The 17,570-nt window shown below is 42.0% G+C and overlaps 1 protein-coding gene across 2 annotated transcripts in view; it reads right to left on the reverse strand.

Moving 5' to 3' along the window:
* SYNE1 (spectrin repeat containing nuclear envelope protein 1) overlaps positions 1–17,570 on the reverse strand; it is a 621,543-nt gene that overhangs the window by 161,999 nt on the left and 441,974 nt on the right. For both annotated transcript variants that reach the window (XM_060240915.1, XM_060240910.1), the window contains 3 exons: positions 13,241–13,435; positions 11,072–11,245; positions 7,006–7,197 (listed from right to left, as the gene is read on the reverse strand). In XM_060240915.1, the coding sequence (XP_060096898.1) occupies positions 7,006–7,197; positions 11,072–11,245; positions 13,241–13,435 (561 nt within the window). The remainder of the gene's footprint in view (positions 1–7,005; positions 7,198–11,071; positions 11,246–13,240; positions 13,436–17,570) is intronic.

The following is a 17,570-nucleotide window of genomic DNA, read 5'->3' on the forward strand; positions in this document are numbered from 1 at the left end:
TGGGCAACTGGCTGTCATCTGCTTCCTTCTCCCTCTCTCTTGCTACCTTCTGTGTAACCAGGGCTTTTCTTGTAGAAAAAGCCCAGCAGGAACTAATTTGCATATCAGGCCACACACCCTGACACCAAGCCAGCCGGAACTGCATTCCTGCTAAAAAAAAAAGCCCTGTGCGTAACAGCTTGCTTTGCAAGGCTTGTTTTCTCCATTGGCTGATGTTCTTCCCTGGGGGAAGCACAGCTTGCTCTGCCAGGCTCTGTCAATCCCACAGCACAGCTACTGAGCCAATACTCTCTTCCTTCTATTGGTTGAGGCTCTTCCCCCTCCTCGTCCCCTGGGGAAGCAAGGAAAGAGCCAGAGCTTCCTTTGCCCAGTCACCTGGATCCTATGAGAGAAATACAAAGCAAGCACCTTTAAGACCAACAAGTGCTAATGTTTTAAGCATGTTTTAAGGGGTTTTTTTAAAATCTAATTGTGTTTGTCTGTGTCTTTTATAAAGTTTATCTCTCTGCTACCTAATCTTAAATAGGTATACTTATGGCCCAGCCCAACATGGTCTGGCCCGACAAAGTCTCACTTATGTCAGATTCAGCCCTCATAACAAATGAGTTTGACACCCCTGGTTTATGCCATTCAGAGTCAGACCACTGCTTAGCAGTGTCACTGCTCAGCACAAATTCCTCTTTTGATTGTCTATGTATAGCTGCAGGTTATGAACAAGCCACTGCATGGCCTCCTCAAGGTCAATATTCTAGCTAACATGTACCTTACAATGCACTGATTTAGAAAAGAGCTGAACTCAGGTAAGAATCACAACCCCCAAATTTTAATCTGCAATTACACCTGCTGTTATGATATAATGACTAGCGCATACAACACTGTTTCAGTAGTGAGTAGACCAATTCACTCTTGCTCAGAGTGAAAAAAGTGTCTGGTCACTGAGTTCCTTCTGCCCATCAAGAAAACAAGAATTATATACAAGACAGGAATTTCACACCTTTAATGGAATAAAACTCCAGACTGTTGAAACAGAAGGTTAAAAGGGAATCTATAATATAATAAAAGCCCTTTCATCTTGGCAAAACCAAGCAACCTGTTTGGTTGGGACTGGGTAGGAATGTGGTGCATCAACCTTTGGCCCATCAAATTATCAATCAAGAGTACTTATGTGCCATTGGTGGTTTGCTCCTCTCTCCTGCCCGAGTGGCTGTTGCTAGCCAGCAAAGCTGATTCTGTCAGTAAAAGGCAACCAACCTTAGTTCTGACACTACTGGCTCTCCCTACTATCTCATTGGCTGAGCTGCCTGTTGCACTGATTCACAGAGGAGATAAAGAAACCCTTCCTTGATTGGCTGAGGGAGGGAGGAGGAGGTATCACTTTTAGGTATCACTAAAAGTCTCTGAGGCAGAACTCATTGGGACCAGTCCTGACTATGGCTGCCAGTTCCAAGTTGGCGGGAAATTCCTGGAGATTCTGTGGTGGAATTTGAGAAGGGCATAGGAATTAGGGCATCAGAGCAAGGTCTGCCAGACACAGGTTCTTGCTGTGGAAGCTGACTGGGTGATTTTGGACCAGTCACAGACTTCCAGCCTAACCTGATGTAAGCTGCTTTGCCTGCCCCCCTCGGCACTGTGGAGAAAGACTGTCCTTTTCCTATATAGAGGCTGCAGGGAGGGGGAAGACAATGGAAAGATAAAGGGAAGGAGATAGGGTTGCCAGCTCCAGGTTAGGAAATTCCTGGAGATTTCATGGGTGGGGCCTGAAGAGGGTGGGGTTTGAAGAGGGATGGGACCTCAGACAGGTACAATGCCATTTCCTCCTGGGGAACCACTGTTGCCAGTCTCCAGATGAGGGCTGGAGATCACTTAGAATCACAACTGCTCTCCAGATGGCAGAGATCAGCTCCCCTTGAGGTGGGGTGGGGGAGGAGTGAATACCTTCACTTGGGTGGGTGGGAAGACAGCAAGAGTGTGGGGGCACTCACTCACTTCTCTCTAAAGCCTGTTGTATTTTTCTCCACAACAGGCCTTATTCCTAGTATAAGAATAATAGAATATTAGAGTTGGAAGGTCCAACCCCCTGAACAATGTAGGAAATTCACAAAAACTCCCCAGCATACACTCCCAGTGACCGCTGTTCCATGCCCAGAAGATAGCAAAAAGTCTCCAGGATCCCTGGCTAAACTGGCCTGAAGAAAAATTGCTGCCTGACCCCAAAGTGGTGAGTAATATTTCCCTGGACTTGTAAGAAGGGGCATGAGAACTAAGCACTGATACAACCCTTCTTGCCCTCCCTTTCATGAGTCCACAGAATCAGCATTACTGTCAGATGGCCACCTAGCCTCTGTTTGAAAACATCCAAGGAAGGAGAGCCCACCAACTCCTGAGGAAGCCTGTTTCACTGAGGAACCACTCTTAACTATCAGGAAGTTCTTAATGTTTAGATAAAAGCTCTTTTGATTTAATTTCAACCCACTGGTTCTGGTCTGACCTTCTGGGGCAACAGTAAATAATTCTGCACCATCCTCTATATAACAGTCCTTCAAATACTTGGAGATAGTGATCATATCCCCTCTCATTCGTCTCTTCTCCAGACTAAACATACCCAGCTCATAGGACTTGGTCTCCAGACCCCTTCACCATCTTCATTGCCCTCTTCTGGACACATTCCAGCTTGTCTATATCCTTCTTAAATTGTGGTGCCCAAAAATGAACACAATATTCTAGGTGAGGCCTAACCAGAGCCAAATGGCTGGTGAGTGCCAGGAAGCATTGCTCATGCACTTGAGTGGTGTGACCAGTCCTCTGGGGTGGTGCAATCTGTCCCTGTTCTGGCAGCAGGCTGCGCACTGTCTGACCACGCTGGGGCACTTTACACTATGCTGGCTTTCTTCTGTGACAGGAGGCTGCTGCTGCAAGCTGCCTGTCTGTACCCAGCCTTTTTGTTCTTTTTAGCATTTCTCACTAGCCTACACTCATACTGAACTTTAGCTTTCCTAATTCTCTCTCTACAAGCACTGGTTATTTGTTTATATTCATCCTTGGTTATAAGACCCTCCTTCCATTTCCTACACAAGTCTTTTTTACTTCTCAAGTCTTTGGAAAGCTGTTTATGGAGCCACCTTGGCTTCTTTAGGCTCCTCCCATTTTTCCTTCTCATAGGAATCATTTGTGATTGTGCCATCAATATTCTCTTTAAAAAAGAGACAACTGATGAACATGCTCATTCCTGTTAGGCTTATTACTTGTCCATAACTTTAAGGAACTGTGTGTCATTTAGTATTAAAATATAGCATTCCATTTCAAAAAGATGCATAAAAAACTTCAATATAATATGTTACAAGAATGATATGTTCTATTAATACATAGTTTTAGTCTCCAAATGAATTATTTGCTTTGGATTACTTCAAATGGCAAAGCCACTTTCTGCCGTCTGGTAAAAGATGCAAATGTTTTTCAAAGATTTATATATTCTGTCTTTCTGCCACGTCCAAGATAAATAACTTGCTGTTGAAACTTTATACAACTGAATATGCTGACAGTACTACTTCAAAGGCTATGGTGTTAAAAAGTTTCTTGATGTATTCAGACAGTGCTTTGGAAGGAACAAAGTGAAATATAACAATAAATTATTATTTAAAATTAATCTACTTAGATATTATTGAATGACTAAAGCATTGTGAAAATAAGAAATAGTCTAAGTATATATGCTAGCTCATACACACACACACACACACACACACAGAATTACAGTATCTGAGACTGTCTTCAGTGCAAAACATTGATAAAGACATTTTCTGTCTACTTGTGACACAGTATGAGAATAAATTCTGTTTTCTGCAAAAACATTTTCCCCCTTTTAGACTGTTCTGACAATATAACATTTACACAGTCTAGTGCAGGGGTGGCCAAACTTGCTTAACGTAAGAGCCACAGAAAAAATGTCAGATGCTTGAGAGCCGCAAGACATGAATGTCAGATGTTTGAAAGCCACAAGACATCAATGTCAGATGTTGGAGAGAGGGGCAGAAAGGAAGCAACTTTAAATGCATTTTCCAAGTCACCAGCTGGCTTGGCTTGGGAAAGTGATTTAAAGAGAGGTGCCTTCTCCAAGCTGGCCAAACAGGGTGGTGGGGGCTTCAAGAGCCACACAATATGTGTGAAAGAGCCACATGTGTTTCCTGAGCCACAGTTTGGCCACCCCTGGTCTAGTGTTTCATGTTTACTTTAAAAAGCATTGGCTTACGGTATTTTATTAGATTTTAATTTACTTTATTAACTTCAACAGAATGGTATGTTTTACCACACACTGCATGTTCACATTGCAACTTAACAAGCTACAGCCACTGTAGACATTATCTGTACTGGGAAGTTCAGCTGTTACATGAGTTGCACAGTAAAGTTAAGGCTTCATTTAAAAAGTATATCTGTAGTGAAGTTTCTGTTCTCTACAATGAAAATATAGGCCGAGATACTGTCCTGTTTATGATTTACTCAGATTCTAACCTTTTAAACTGGTAGATATACTAGGTCAAATGTATGTAGAGATTTTACAACTGGGAATCTGCAAGGACTTGCAGGAGGCATCTCGTTTTCTCCTCCTCCAATATTTCCTCTTTCCCTCTCCTGAAAGCGCCCACAGCCTTTCACCATTTCCTGCTTCCTTCTCTCCTTCTAGGGTTGCCAACTTCTAGGTGAGTCATGGAATTCTCCTGTAATCACAACAGATCTCTCTCCCATCTATAGAGCTCAGATACACATTAGGGTTGCCAGCTCTACAGCAAGAGGGGGATTTGAACCTGGATCTCCCAGACCCTACTCTGAAGCTCTAACCTCCACACCACACTTTCATAGAGTGGCTGCTGTTGAACAGTAGCAAGCAGCCAGATCAAGGTAAGTCATGCAAGTCAGGTGGTATCAAGTCACCAAGAGGCTGCTGTGAGGCCTAAGGTTGCCAACTTCCAGGTGGAACCTGGAGATATCCCAGAATTACAACTGATCTCCAGCTGACAGATTTGTCCCCCTGGAGAAAATGGTTGCTTTGGAGGATGGAATCTATGGCATTATATCCAGATCACACTCCTCACTTCCTCAAACTTCAGACTCAACCACAAAATCTCCAGGAATTTCTCACCAGACTGGAGCTGACAACCCTAGCCAGGTCGGGTGTCAATGAGTCTTCCCTCAAAACCAAAATAGACCTGGAAAAAGCCCTTCCCTCTCCCCCTGCCTTTCACTGACAGAACCAAGACTAGAAAACAGTGGTTGCTTAGCAACAACCACTGAGATAATCTGTTGGTTAAAGCTACAGACATTCTGTTTATCATTTTGGGCTTTTTTTAAAAAAAAAAACCCATGTTTTTTCCTTTTCTTTTCAGATTTCAGATTTTTCTGCAAACCCAGGGCATTTTTCAGGTCTATCGAAAAATTTGTCTTGCTCATTTACAGCTGCAATCACTGGATATAAGTATTCTCAGATTTAACTGACTTAACTATTAGTACATAGAAAAGTGGGAACCCATGAGAAACTTTTGGGGAAGCTGCATCCCATCTCCCTTGTCTTTGCTCCCTTTCCTTTCCCTCCTTCTCAAATAATCTTCCACCCCTCTTTCTCCCTCTACCTGACAATTTTGCCGACTTCATTTTTCTTCCCATTCGCTGTCAATCTCACCCATATTTGTCTCCCCTTCTGTTATCTGATAATTTACCTGTCTCTCTTCCCCTTTACCCTTCTGTCAATAATCCCTCCATGTCTATTTCTCCCCATTCCTTACTTTGACCTTTTTAGCTGCAATTTAACTAATTAGAAATAAATTGGGGAGCCTATCACTACAGAGGAAACTCCTCACCCCCCTTTCTGTTGCTGCTGGCTCAGCTGTCCTCCAAAAATTTCTCCCAGGTTCTAATTGGTCAATGAAAAATCCTTCTTGTTCCAGCCCCTCACCTTCCCCTTTAAGTCTGACTGATTAGAAGCTGGGAGAAATTACAAGTGTTTTTGATTCCTTTCCTTAAAAACAGTTGTCCCACCACAAGATCAGCAAAAGCAGGGCAGTTTCAGAAATGTCCTCCAAAATAATAGGAGGAACAGATGGCATAACCCTCCCCTAAAAAGCAGGAATTTTTAGCGCAGCTCCATGAAGTCCAATGAAGTACTGTAACTATTCTAATTCATGAGAAAAAGACAGAAAACTTTATTAAATCTGTCAAATGTTATGTTATTCCCACCATTTAATTAAATCAGTACTTTCTAAACCAGTGAAAGATATCTGCAGGTGAAGACATGTTTAAGTTTATACATCTGTCTTACAATATACACAAGGGGGATCGCTTACCCTCATCCTTTAACACAAGAAGCTGCCTTATTCTGAATTAGACCCCTACAGTGCAGTCCCAAGGATAATTATTCCAGTCTAAGTCTATTCATTTCACTGGGCTTAGACTGGAGTAACTTTCTTTAGGATTGCACTGTTAGTCCATCAAAATCAGTACTGTCTATTCACACTAGTAGCAGCTCTCCAGGGTCTCAGACTGATATCTTTCACATCCACCTGATTATTTTAACTGGCCTGGGACCTTCTGCATGCCATGCAGATACTCTGCCAGTGAGTCACAGCCCCTTCCTTGCCTAACACTCAAAGTGATTACAGTTAATATGCTAGAACCTGAACATAAACAATCCAGCCCCAAGCTTAAGCAGAGTACTTCCTGAAATGGGAAAGATTATAAGAAATTGGTAGAGAACTTAAGTAAATATAGGTCTCTTGACTAGTACTGTCCCTAATATAAAACAATATATTATTGCTTTGTGGATTTGAAGAGAAACAGTAAGGTTAGTAATAAGTGATTTAAATTATAAACAGGATAGGCAATTAAAATTATCGAGAGTTTATTAAAACTAGACTTACAGTACTTTAATTCTGTCTTCCCCAAACTTCCATGCTACAACACAATACGATATATGCAAACCCACACTCCCCCATGTAAAGTCAATTATGAATAGCTTCTTACTTGGATGCTGATCTGCTTGTCATGGAGCACTCTCTGCAACTCCAAAAGACTTCCCTTAAGAGTCCTGAGTTTTATTGCCAGCTGCTCAGCTTCGTCTTTGGTATGAGCTTTTCCTTCCATTAGAAGGTTTTCATTGTGCACTGACAGCTCAGACAAAGCAACCACCTTCTGCTCAATTTCCACAAGCATGTTCTGAAGCAGCAAAAACAAGGAGGCAAATTCATACATCTTGCAGTATCCACCAAGCTTTCTAGCAAGGAGAGAAGAAGACTGTCTTATTGTCTTTCTGTCTAGCAGTATGCCAAATTTGCATCATGGCCCTCTCTGGTTTTCTCCAGAGTCCTCAAAAATGTGCTTCCAGTAGTGTGCATTTCCCAAAAGTCTTTCATCTGTACTTAAAAAAAAAAATTCACCAGGAACTTGCCTTGTTGGAAAGCAAAGATTCTACAGCAACACAGATCTTTATTTATATTACAACTGTGTTCATAGTCTGAAAAGTTATTCCATTATTCTAAAGTGCCAATACAATGGAATCTAAGACATCCATGGACAATAAAAACAAAAGGACCACAATAAATTCTGGATGCCCTTTTATTTTGTCTAGTATTTTCAGGGAGTTTCCTTTCTCTGTCCACTGCTTCCTTCCATCTTCTCATTGCACTGATTGTATTGAAAAGCTTCTCTCCTCACTGAAGAATTTTCTGATTGGTGAATGAATGGCCTAAGAACCTCCACATAATCTTCTTTTGTCTAGTGAGTGATTTACAGTGACAAATCTCTGGCATGTTTATTTTGAAATGTTGGTAAGTACTACTTACACATTTTACAGAAAACAATAATAATTTGCCAGTGCCAAGTTAAAAAAATACCTGTGTTTTTTTCTTCATCTATTTAATCAAAAAGACATAATTTGGAAATCACACATATATAAAGATTTCCACTTTAAATTTTATGCCCTTAAATAATACCTTTTATGTTTCTAAATAAAACACAATGTTACCATAGATCTGAGATGCAGGTGGTAACTTCACTGTATACTGGAGGATTATGATAAGGTTAAAAACACATGTCGATCACAGTTTTATGGAAGGCAGTCTAGAAGCACACTTATTACTACTCTGTGTCTTAAGGCAACTTAAATACATTCATAGACAATTCTTTCCCCATGTTTTCAGATCACACTCGATAAAAGCAGCCATAAAAGTAAGAAAACACATTTCCTGCTAAGGTATGGTTCATACCTGCATGTGTATCTCCTGAATTCTCTATATGTGATCACTGAGTATTTTTTTAGAGGGCAGTTACATTATGCTGAATTCTCCTCCCTAGTAATGGATGATTTTAGTCAGAAAGAGTGTAACAAATGCTGCATGACATGGGAACTATCTCAAATATTGCTCCCTCTTACAAAAATTCTAAAATTACTTATTATTTGCCTGGCTCTGTCCATGTACTCAGCATAGCATTGCTAACCTCCAGGTAGGGACTGGAGATCTCTGGTTTTCTCCAGATGACAGAGATCAGTTCTCTTAGAGAAAATGGCTGATTTGGAGGGTGAATTCTATGGCATTGTACCCTGCTGTGGCCCCTCCCTTCTTCAAACCCTTCCCCTCTCAGGCTTCACTCCCATAATACCCAGGTATTTCCCAACCCAAAGCTGGCAACCCTAACCCCACTTGCCATCTCTCCATGAGCCTTCAAACACTATTCTTAAAAACTTGTTTACCTCTTGTGACAGCGACTGCCACCTCTGCTCTACTGATAGCCTTAACATGGAGAGAGAGTGGTTAAGTGTGCGAACTCTTATCTGGGAGAACCGGGTTTGATTCCCCACTCCTCCACATGCGCCTGCTGATGTGACCTTGAGTCAGTCACAAGTTCTCACAGAGCTGTTCCTCTCAAGAGCAGTTTCTGTCAGAGTTCTCTCAGCTCCACCTACCTCACAGGGGGTCTGTTGTGGGGAGGGGAAGGGAAAGGAAATTGTAAACCTCTCTAAAACTCCTTCAGGTAGTGAAGGGTGAGGTGTAAATCCACTCTCTTCTCATTAGAGAGCCAGTTGGGTGTAGTTGTTAAATGTGTAGGCTCTCATCTGGGAGACCTGGGTTTGATTCCCCACTCTTCCACAAGCAACTGCTGAAGTGGCCTTGGGTCAGTCATAACACTCTCAGAGCAGTTCCTCTCAAGAGCAGTTTCTATCAGATCTCTCAGCCTCACTACCTCACAGTGTGTCTGTTGTGTGGAGGGGAAGAAGAAGAAGAAGAATTGCAGATTTATACCCCGCCCTTCTCTCTGAATCAGAGACTCAGAGCGGCTTACAATCTCCCATATCTTCTCCCCCCACAACAGACACCCTGTGAGGTGGGTGGGGCTGAGAGGGCTCTCACAGCAGCTGCCCTTTCAAGGACAACCTCTGCCAGAGCTATGGCTGACCCAAGGCCATGCCAGCAGGTGCAAGTGGAGGAGTGGGGAATCAAACCCGGTTCTCCCAGATAAGAGTCTGCACACTTAACCACTACACCAAACTGGCTCTCTGAAAGGAGATTCATTTTCTTTCGATATGGTCATCAGCACCAAAGTTGCTGGAGCAGGTAAACACTGGAAGTGGGAAGGAGGAAGTAGGAAGGTTGGCCATTGTGTGAGACAAAATGCTGGATTAGTCAGAGGTCGTTTTCGCACTCACCTTCCGCCGGCGCGACCCCCCTCTTCACCGCGCAGGATCTGCGCGGATTTCGCACTAAACGCTGCGGAGCAGCCAGAAAAGCCGGAAGCTCCCGTCGCAAAAGCCGCGCAAATGCCAAACTGCTTTTTGGCGGTTTCAGTTTGAGCGGCTTTTGCGCCGGGAGCTTCCGGCTTTTCTGGCTGCTCTGCAGCGTTTAGTGCAAAATCCGCGCAGATCCTGCGCGGTGAAGAGGGGGGTCGCGCCTGCGGAAGGTGAGTGCGAAAACGACCAGACTGTTGGTCTGATGCAGCAGGGCTCTTCTTACGTTCTTATGTTAGGAGTTCTCAATCTCAGATGCAAATTTGAACCAGAGATAAAATGAGGACTCTTTGTACCTATGGTAACTATTGTGAGGTGATGAAATATTCCATACCTAGGAATTATGAACTTTGGCAGTATCATTATCCTACATGAGTTTGGAGCTTTTTTTCTTCTTCTACACACACTTTGGATAACGAATTTGTATTATACAATCATCCCTCAAAATATGAAAATCCCAGATTTACATATATCATTAGGCAAAGTTACCCCAAATGACTAACACTGTACTCTGGCACTTTTCATAAAATTTTACAACTGAATTAGGAAACTCAATTAAATATATATAAATATTAAATGTAAAGGTAATCCCCTATGCAAGCACCAGTCATTTCTGACTCTAGGGTGACATCACATCACCATGTTTTCACGGCAGACTTTTTACGGGGTGGTTTGCCATTGACTTCCCCAGTCATCTACACTTCCCCCCCAGCAAGCTGGGTACTCATTTTACCGACTTCAGAAGGATGGAAGGCTGAGTCAACCTTGAGTCGGCTACCTGAATCCAGCTTCTGCCGGGATCGAGCTCAGGCCGTGAGCAGAGGGCTCGGACTGCAGTACTGCAGCTTTACCACTCTGAGCCACAGGGCTCTCTGATATTGAATAGTAATAGAATGCTGTTTTAGTAATCTGGCCAAAATAGTGAAAAAGTTTGCTGTATGTTTAAAGAATTATAATCAAGATAATATAGTCACAAAAATAAGTCCTACTGTTAGAAAGTCTATATTGTGTCTACTTTGCAACTAATGAGAGGATAGTTCTCTTTTTTACAAGGGTTTGTTTAGGTATTTTTAGTCTATGTGCACGGTGCAGAAAAGTTTTCCATGAATATGTGGTCTAGTTGGAAAGGTACTACAAGCAGCAGGAAGCTTTTGGATATTTTGCTAATTGTGCATATCGCTTTTATGAATACAGGTGTATTCACAACCCACACACTGTATGGGTAGTGTCTAAACCAGCATTAATCTTTAACGTATAGGACATTTTTGTAAGCCCAACAAAAGTAATATTTAAAAATCATTGTTTTACCTGGCAATCAACTAGCTGCAAATCCATGTCTATAGGTTCCTGAGCAGTAGCCAAGGTGGTGTCTATTGCAGCCTTTGTGCTTAGGAGCCAATGATCAAGTTCATCTGCTTCACAGTGAAACCTTTGTAGAGCTTGCTCTTGTCGCTGTTCTTCCAACTGCTCATTTAGCTTCTCCTAGAGATAAGATCATCATTATTTGCAGTTTTAATCTGAAAGGGGGGAAATCTCTTTGTTGATTCTATGTAGCATTAATAGAAAGTGTTGGTAGAGACACATCTTTTATGATCTCCCTTTCCTCCAGCAGCCACCGGTGTGAAAAAGAAAATAACATGAGAACTCATGTGAACTAAACACAAGGCAAAATGGGCTGCTGCAGTGACAAGAAGTCAAAAACGGCTTCCCACATCATTGTCAGCATTCTGGTGCCAGTGGGAAAGGCATAAGATCCAAGCCTCTGTGTGATAACAAACATCTGTTAATCATAGTGTAGATATGTTATAGCAGGACACTGACAGAACCAAAACCAATTAACTTGAAGGGAAAGGCGGAATAAAATATAAGTCCAGAGAGACTATCATGTGTAAAAAATTAAAATCATTCAATATTATTTAGACTTTCAGAATTTGACTAGGATTCCTGATAAAAAAATTAGATGGGCTAAGAAACTATCACTGTTTCCCTCCCATCTTATATATTGTGGATAGCCACAAGATAGAGGGTCTTCTCAGTACCAATGCTGTATTTTAGGAATCCCTTCACAAGGTACCATCCCATTTTTCAGATCTTCTCCTATTCACTTGCCATCAGCTAATTTTGATGAATGCTTTGATGTTTTAGACTGTTTTAATGCATTTTTGAAGTATTTTAATATTCTAGGGTCTGCTAGGTTTTAAAGTTGCTTTTGTTGTTTTTTAGACTTTGTACTATAAACAGTAGATTTTCTGTTCGTTGTAATCTACTGAGGATATCATAGAACACAAAACTTGTTGTAAAATGTTCCTAAAAATAACACAAAAATTGAAGTAGGGCTGGCAGAAGAAATGAGAAATATGGATAGTAGTTTAGTGAGGGAATATGTTCAAGGTAATATGGCCCCAAATCTAGGTAACAACACAAAAACAAAAGAAATACCATAAATAATATTCAACTACATACACAAGGTTCTATTCACTAACAGATGGCTTTACACATGCATACACATCCCATTTTTTCATCAAGTGATAACTAAGGAAATGAGGGTTTGTACCAGAATATGTGAATTGCCATCACCGGAAAGCACTGTGTTTAAAGTCATGTGAAACAAAATATAAATTCTATCACTGATTTTGGATTGCAATGACTCTTTCATACACAATCAAGTCATCATTTGATATGACAGTACTGTCAAGAATTAAATTTGCATTTGTGAAATGTCTCTGAGATATCGGTTAATGGAATATAGGGTCACCTAAAGTCACTGAGAACCAGCCCTGTTGTGCAGAGTGGTAAAGCTGCAGTACTGCAGTCCAAGCTCTTTGCTCACGACCTGAGTTCGATCCCAATGGAAGCTGGGTTAGGGTAGCCGGCTCAGGTTGACTCAGCCTTCCATCCTTCCGAGGTTGGTAAAATGAGTTCCCAGCTTGCTGGGGGGGAAGTGTAGATGACTGGGGAAGGCAATGGCAAACCACCCCGTAAAAAGTCTGCCGTGAAAACATCATGATGCGACATCACCCCAGAGTCAGAAACGACTGGTGCTTGCACAGGGACTTTTTAAAAAGAAGGTAGTCCCCCTGTGCAAGCACCAGTCGTTTCCGACTCTGGGGTGATGTCTCATCATGTCGTTTTCACGGCAGACGTCTTATGGGGTGGTTTGCCATTGCCTTCCCCAGTCATCTACACTTTCCCCCCAGCAAGCTGGGAACTCATTTTACCAACCTCGGAAGGATGGAAGGCTGAGTCCACCTAAAGTCACTGAAATGGATGTCTGCCACACTGTTTGTAAGGATTCCCTGATCCCCCAGAAACAAAACTTTAGGGGCTCAGTGTGCTACAGCAGGAGGTGAGGAGGTTCATAATAGTTTAAATCCAACCTACTGTAAGATAAAAAATGGCTTTCTTCACATAAATATCCTGTGAGTATTCTGTCATAATACCAAGGCTTGGTGAAAAATCTGTTCAACATCCTTGTACCTCTAGAAGCTGGCGTTTTCCTGATGCTTTCATCTTAATAGTGGCCATCCTCTCTGCTAGGACAGTAAGTGTGGACTGCAGAGCCAACTGGTCAGCGGCATTAGTATCAAGTGGTTCAGAGACCAGCTCTTCTGCTAGTGATGTTTGTAGCTCACTGATTTCATCCTGAAGCATCAGAATTTCATCCATCAATGCCTAGCAAATAGAAGTCAAACAGGACAAAGTTGGTTGCAGCACTTTTTAAAAAGAATATGAGAATAAACTGGGGGTGGGTAAGGGATGACCAGTAGGCCTCCCTGCTGCTGAATGTCAGCATTAGGTTCAAATGGCATTTATAAACTCGACCCAAACCCTTTATCTCAAAGTTGATATCATAAATGTGTGTCATAAGAGAAATAATAGAGTATAGTCCAAATTCAGTTAAAATAGAAGAAGAAGAAGCTGCAGGTTTATGCCCTGCCCTTCTCTCTGAATCAGAGTGGCTTACAATCTCCTTTATCCTCTCCCCCCACAACAGACACCCTGTGAGGTGGGTGGAGCTGAGAGGGCTCCCTCAGCAGCTGCCCTTTCAAGGACAACTCCTGGGATAGCTATGGCTAACCCAAGGCCATTCCAGCAGCTGCAAGTGGAGGAGTGGGGAATCAAACCCGGTTCTCCCACATAAGAGTCTGCACACTTAACTACTAAACCAAACTATATCATGTAGACTGAGTATCAGTATGGTGAAGTAGTTAAGAGTGATGGACTCTATTCTGGAGAACAGGGTTTGATTCCCCAGTCCTCTACATGATGCTTGTTGGGTGACCTTGAGCCAGTCACAATTCTCTTAGAACTCTCTCAGTCTCACCTGCCTCACAAGGTGACTTTGTGAGGAGAGGAAGGGAAGGCGATTATAAGTCACTTTGAGACTCATTAAGGCAGAGGAAAGTGGGGTACAAAAATCAACTCTTCTTCTACTCTTCTTCATATTAATCATTTACCACAAACCAAAAAAGGCAGAAAACCACAAATACGACCTCTGGCAAATGAGCAACTTGTGTGTCTATGGAGCTATGTATCACTAACTTGTTTATTTTACTTATTACGTTTATACCCTGCCTTTCTCTCCAATGGGGAATCAAAGCAGCTTACACTGTTATCCTCTCCACTGTTTTATCCTCACAACAATCCTATGAAGTAGATTAGGCTAAGTGTCAGTGACTGGTCCAAGGTCATCCAGCAAGCATCCATGGTAGAGTGCAGATTTGAACCTGAGTCTCCCAGATTCTAGTCTGAAACTTTAACCACTATGTCACATGGGGAGGAGACTGACATTCACAAGTCTATTTTAATAAAGACTGAGCATGCGTGGGCATTGGTGGCTAACTTGCACTAGAGCTCTGAGACTTTCAACTCTCAAAAGGCATATTGAGTCAAAGAATTTTCTCCCGAAGATTTACTGTTCCAGCAGTGGGCGGAGAAACTTTTATTCTTATCATCCCTGTTTTAATGGCATCTGGCAAACGCTCAAGAGATTCAGAGAAACCGCCTGAGACTCCTGTCTGCAAACAGCTGAAAATTGGGGATTTCTTTGCTCCAAAAAGCAACCCTGAGGAACAATACATTCTAGCCCTTGAAACAATGGACTGTTTTTCTCCCTTACAATTTGTCACTGATACTGAAAGGGAGCCGGCTGCCAACAAATCCCTTGAATTGCCTTGCAGTATAGATGTTACAACTCAGGCCAGTGAGGAATCTGAAACACTTCATGAGACCATTGAGGGACTCAACCCCTCCAATCTTATGCTGATTGCTAAAAATGTGGATTGTGTATTCAATAAGATTAGAGCAATGGAAGTTGAATTAAAAAATCTTTCCTCTGAAATCAAGAGACTGACCTCTGCACTGAATAACACAGCCCCTGCTCTCCCTACTTGTAATATTACTAACCCAGTTGCAAATTCTCCTCGAGAGGGGTCCAATATGGAACAGATGAATCTTCCCTTGAATAACAAGTTTAAAGGGCGACTAGGAGCCAACTCCCAGTGCTTGGTTCCCCAAGCAAATAAAATCTGCCTATCAACATGCTGCTATAGAGGCAGAATTCCAAAATGGGAATACAGCCACCAAGTGAAATCCCATCTAAGTGCACTTCTCCACATTGACTTCCATAACATTGATATAACTGAAATTGAAAAGCTTGACTGTGGCATTCAAACTAAGAAAGTTTTGCTAACTTTCAAAACTTCGAGAATTCCAGCAGCCATAAATCAGAACTGTGGCAAAAAGTAGTTTTTTCAGCGTGTTTCTTTGCAAACACCATGATTACTGCACTTTGCCCAAGGATTGTAACAACTAAATCAAATTCCTTTAGTCAACAGGATGTCATGCCAACATCTACAGTGTGCTCACAGGATATTACCCCACAGAGGGTGCTTACTGATGATATCAGGGACATTCCAGTTGAAGACTTCTTCCTTCATTCATTTGGAAATTTACCCACCCTGGAGCAACAGAGTGTTACTGACAGATTGGAACTCACCTTGCAATGCCTTCAAGAATCTAAAATGCCTATGTCTTCATCCATTCCCAATTCCCTCCAGCGGGAAAGCTCAATATTGGGGGCATGTTCGCCTACACAAGATACTTCACATACTGGTAAAGTGTACTCTTCTCCTGTGCCCTCCCTTACTCAAACTGACCTGATAAACTCAGCATCAGAATCTATGGAATTATCATCTAACATATCTCAACCTCTACCGATAAATGGCTGTATCTTCAATGACACCCATAAGAGACTTGATCGATAGAAGAAAACGACTGTCTTCAAGGATCCAAGCCAGACCTGTTCACTAAGTATAATGGAATATATCAGGCTGGAATAATAAAAATATCAATTTTATCAACTTTATTAATAATTTTGATGGTGTATGTTTACAGGAAACATGGTCAACCGGCAATTTAAGATTAATAGTTTTAAGCTCATTCTCTTTACCAGCCTACAGAGACTGTTTTAAAGGCTGATGTAAAGCTGGCCTGACTATATTGATAAAACATAATATTTTCACTAAGATTGAACAACTTGAAAACTGTGAACCTATCACCCAAGCTGTACAATTATCTTCCTCATCTTTCTGTTTCATTCTGATTAACACTGGGCTAAGTTTCATCTTGAGAATTCTCCAAAAGTATCCGATGGCCCAAATTATCCTTCTTGGGAATTTCAATGCTGGAATATTTATTTATTTATTTATTTATTTATTTATTTATTTATTTATTTATTTATTTATTTCGATTTATATCCCGCCCTACCCCACCAAAGAGGGATTATCAGAATAGGGTCTGATAATCAGAATTGGACCTCTTTGATGGGCTTTGAAGGGGAAAAACCATTGCCACCCCAACTAGGGTTTCCCCATCAATCTAAAGATCTATGTTATAACAGGGCTGTTTGTAAACTGGTAGAATTCTGTATAGAATATAATTTAATAACATTAAATGGCCTATCACAATTCCCTACATCTGCAAGCTTCACCTTTATTTCCTCTCAGGGGAGAAGTGCAGTTAACTATGGTCTATGTTCTCCTAGCCATTTGCCCTTAATTATAACTGTGAATATTGACTCTTGCACTGAAAATGACCACCTTCCGGTGTCACTCTCTCATCTGCCCAACTGAGATTTCTCAATCTCCAAATTTGCCATTTGTTCAAGACTCAGTCCCTATTTTTAAAAAGACTCAGATGGTCTGAGAAGAATCTTGAGAGTCCCTTGGACTGCAAGAATACCAAATCAGTCAGTTTTAAGGGAAATCAACCCTGACTGTTCCCTGGAAGGTCAGATGCTGAAGCTGAAGCTCAAATACTTTGGCCATCAAATGAGAAGGAAGCACTCACTGGAGAAGAACCTGATGCTGGGAAAGACAGAAGGTAAAAGAAGAAGGGGACAGCAAAAGATGAGATGGCTGGACAGCGTTACTGATGTCTCTCTCTCGGCTTGGCTTCGCGAACGAAGATTTAAGAAGGGTGCAATAGTCCACGTTTGCTGCAGGCTCGCTGGTGGCTGACAAGACCAATGTGGGACAGGCAGGTCCGGCCACAGCGGCTGCAGGGAAAAGTCTGATTTAGGGTTGGTCCTGTAGCAGTGCGATTCTTCCTCAATCTCCTTTTGTCCTCAAGACCAGCTATGCGTGTGTTCTCAAAGGAAGAGACAGCCTGGTGGATGGTGTGCCTCCATGCTTTGCGATCTGAGGCTAGGTCAGACCACTGGTGATGGTTGATGTGACAGGTGCTAAGGGATTTCTTCAAGGAGTCCTTGTACCTCTTCTTTGGTGCCCCTCTATTTCGATGGCCG

Source organism: Heteronotia binoei, chromosome 1 (genome assembly GCF_032191835.1).
Source record: "Heteronotia binoei isolate CCM8104 ecotype False Entrance Well chromosome 1, APGP_CSIRO_Hbin_v1, whole genome shotgun sequence".
In the NCBI taxonomy this organism is placed as follows: domain Eukaryota; kingdom Metazoa; phylum Chordata; class Lepidosauria; order Squamata; family Gekkonidae; genus Heteronotia; species Heteronotia binoei.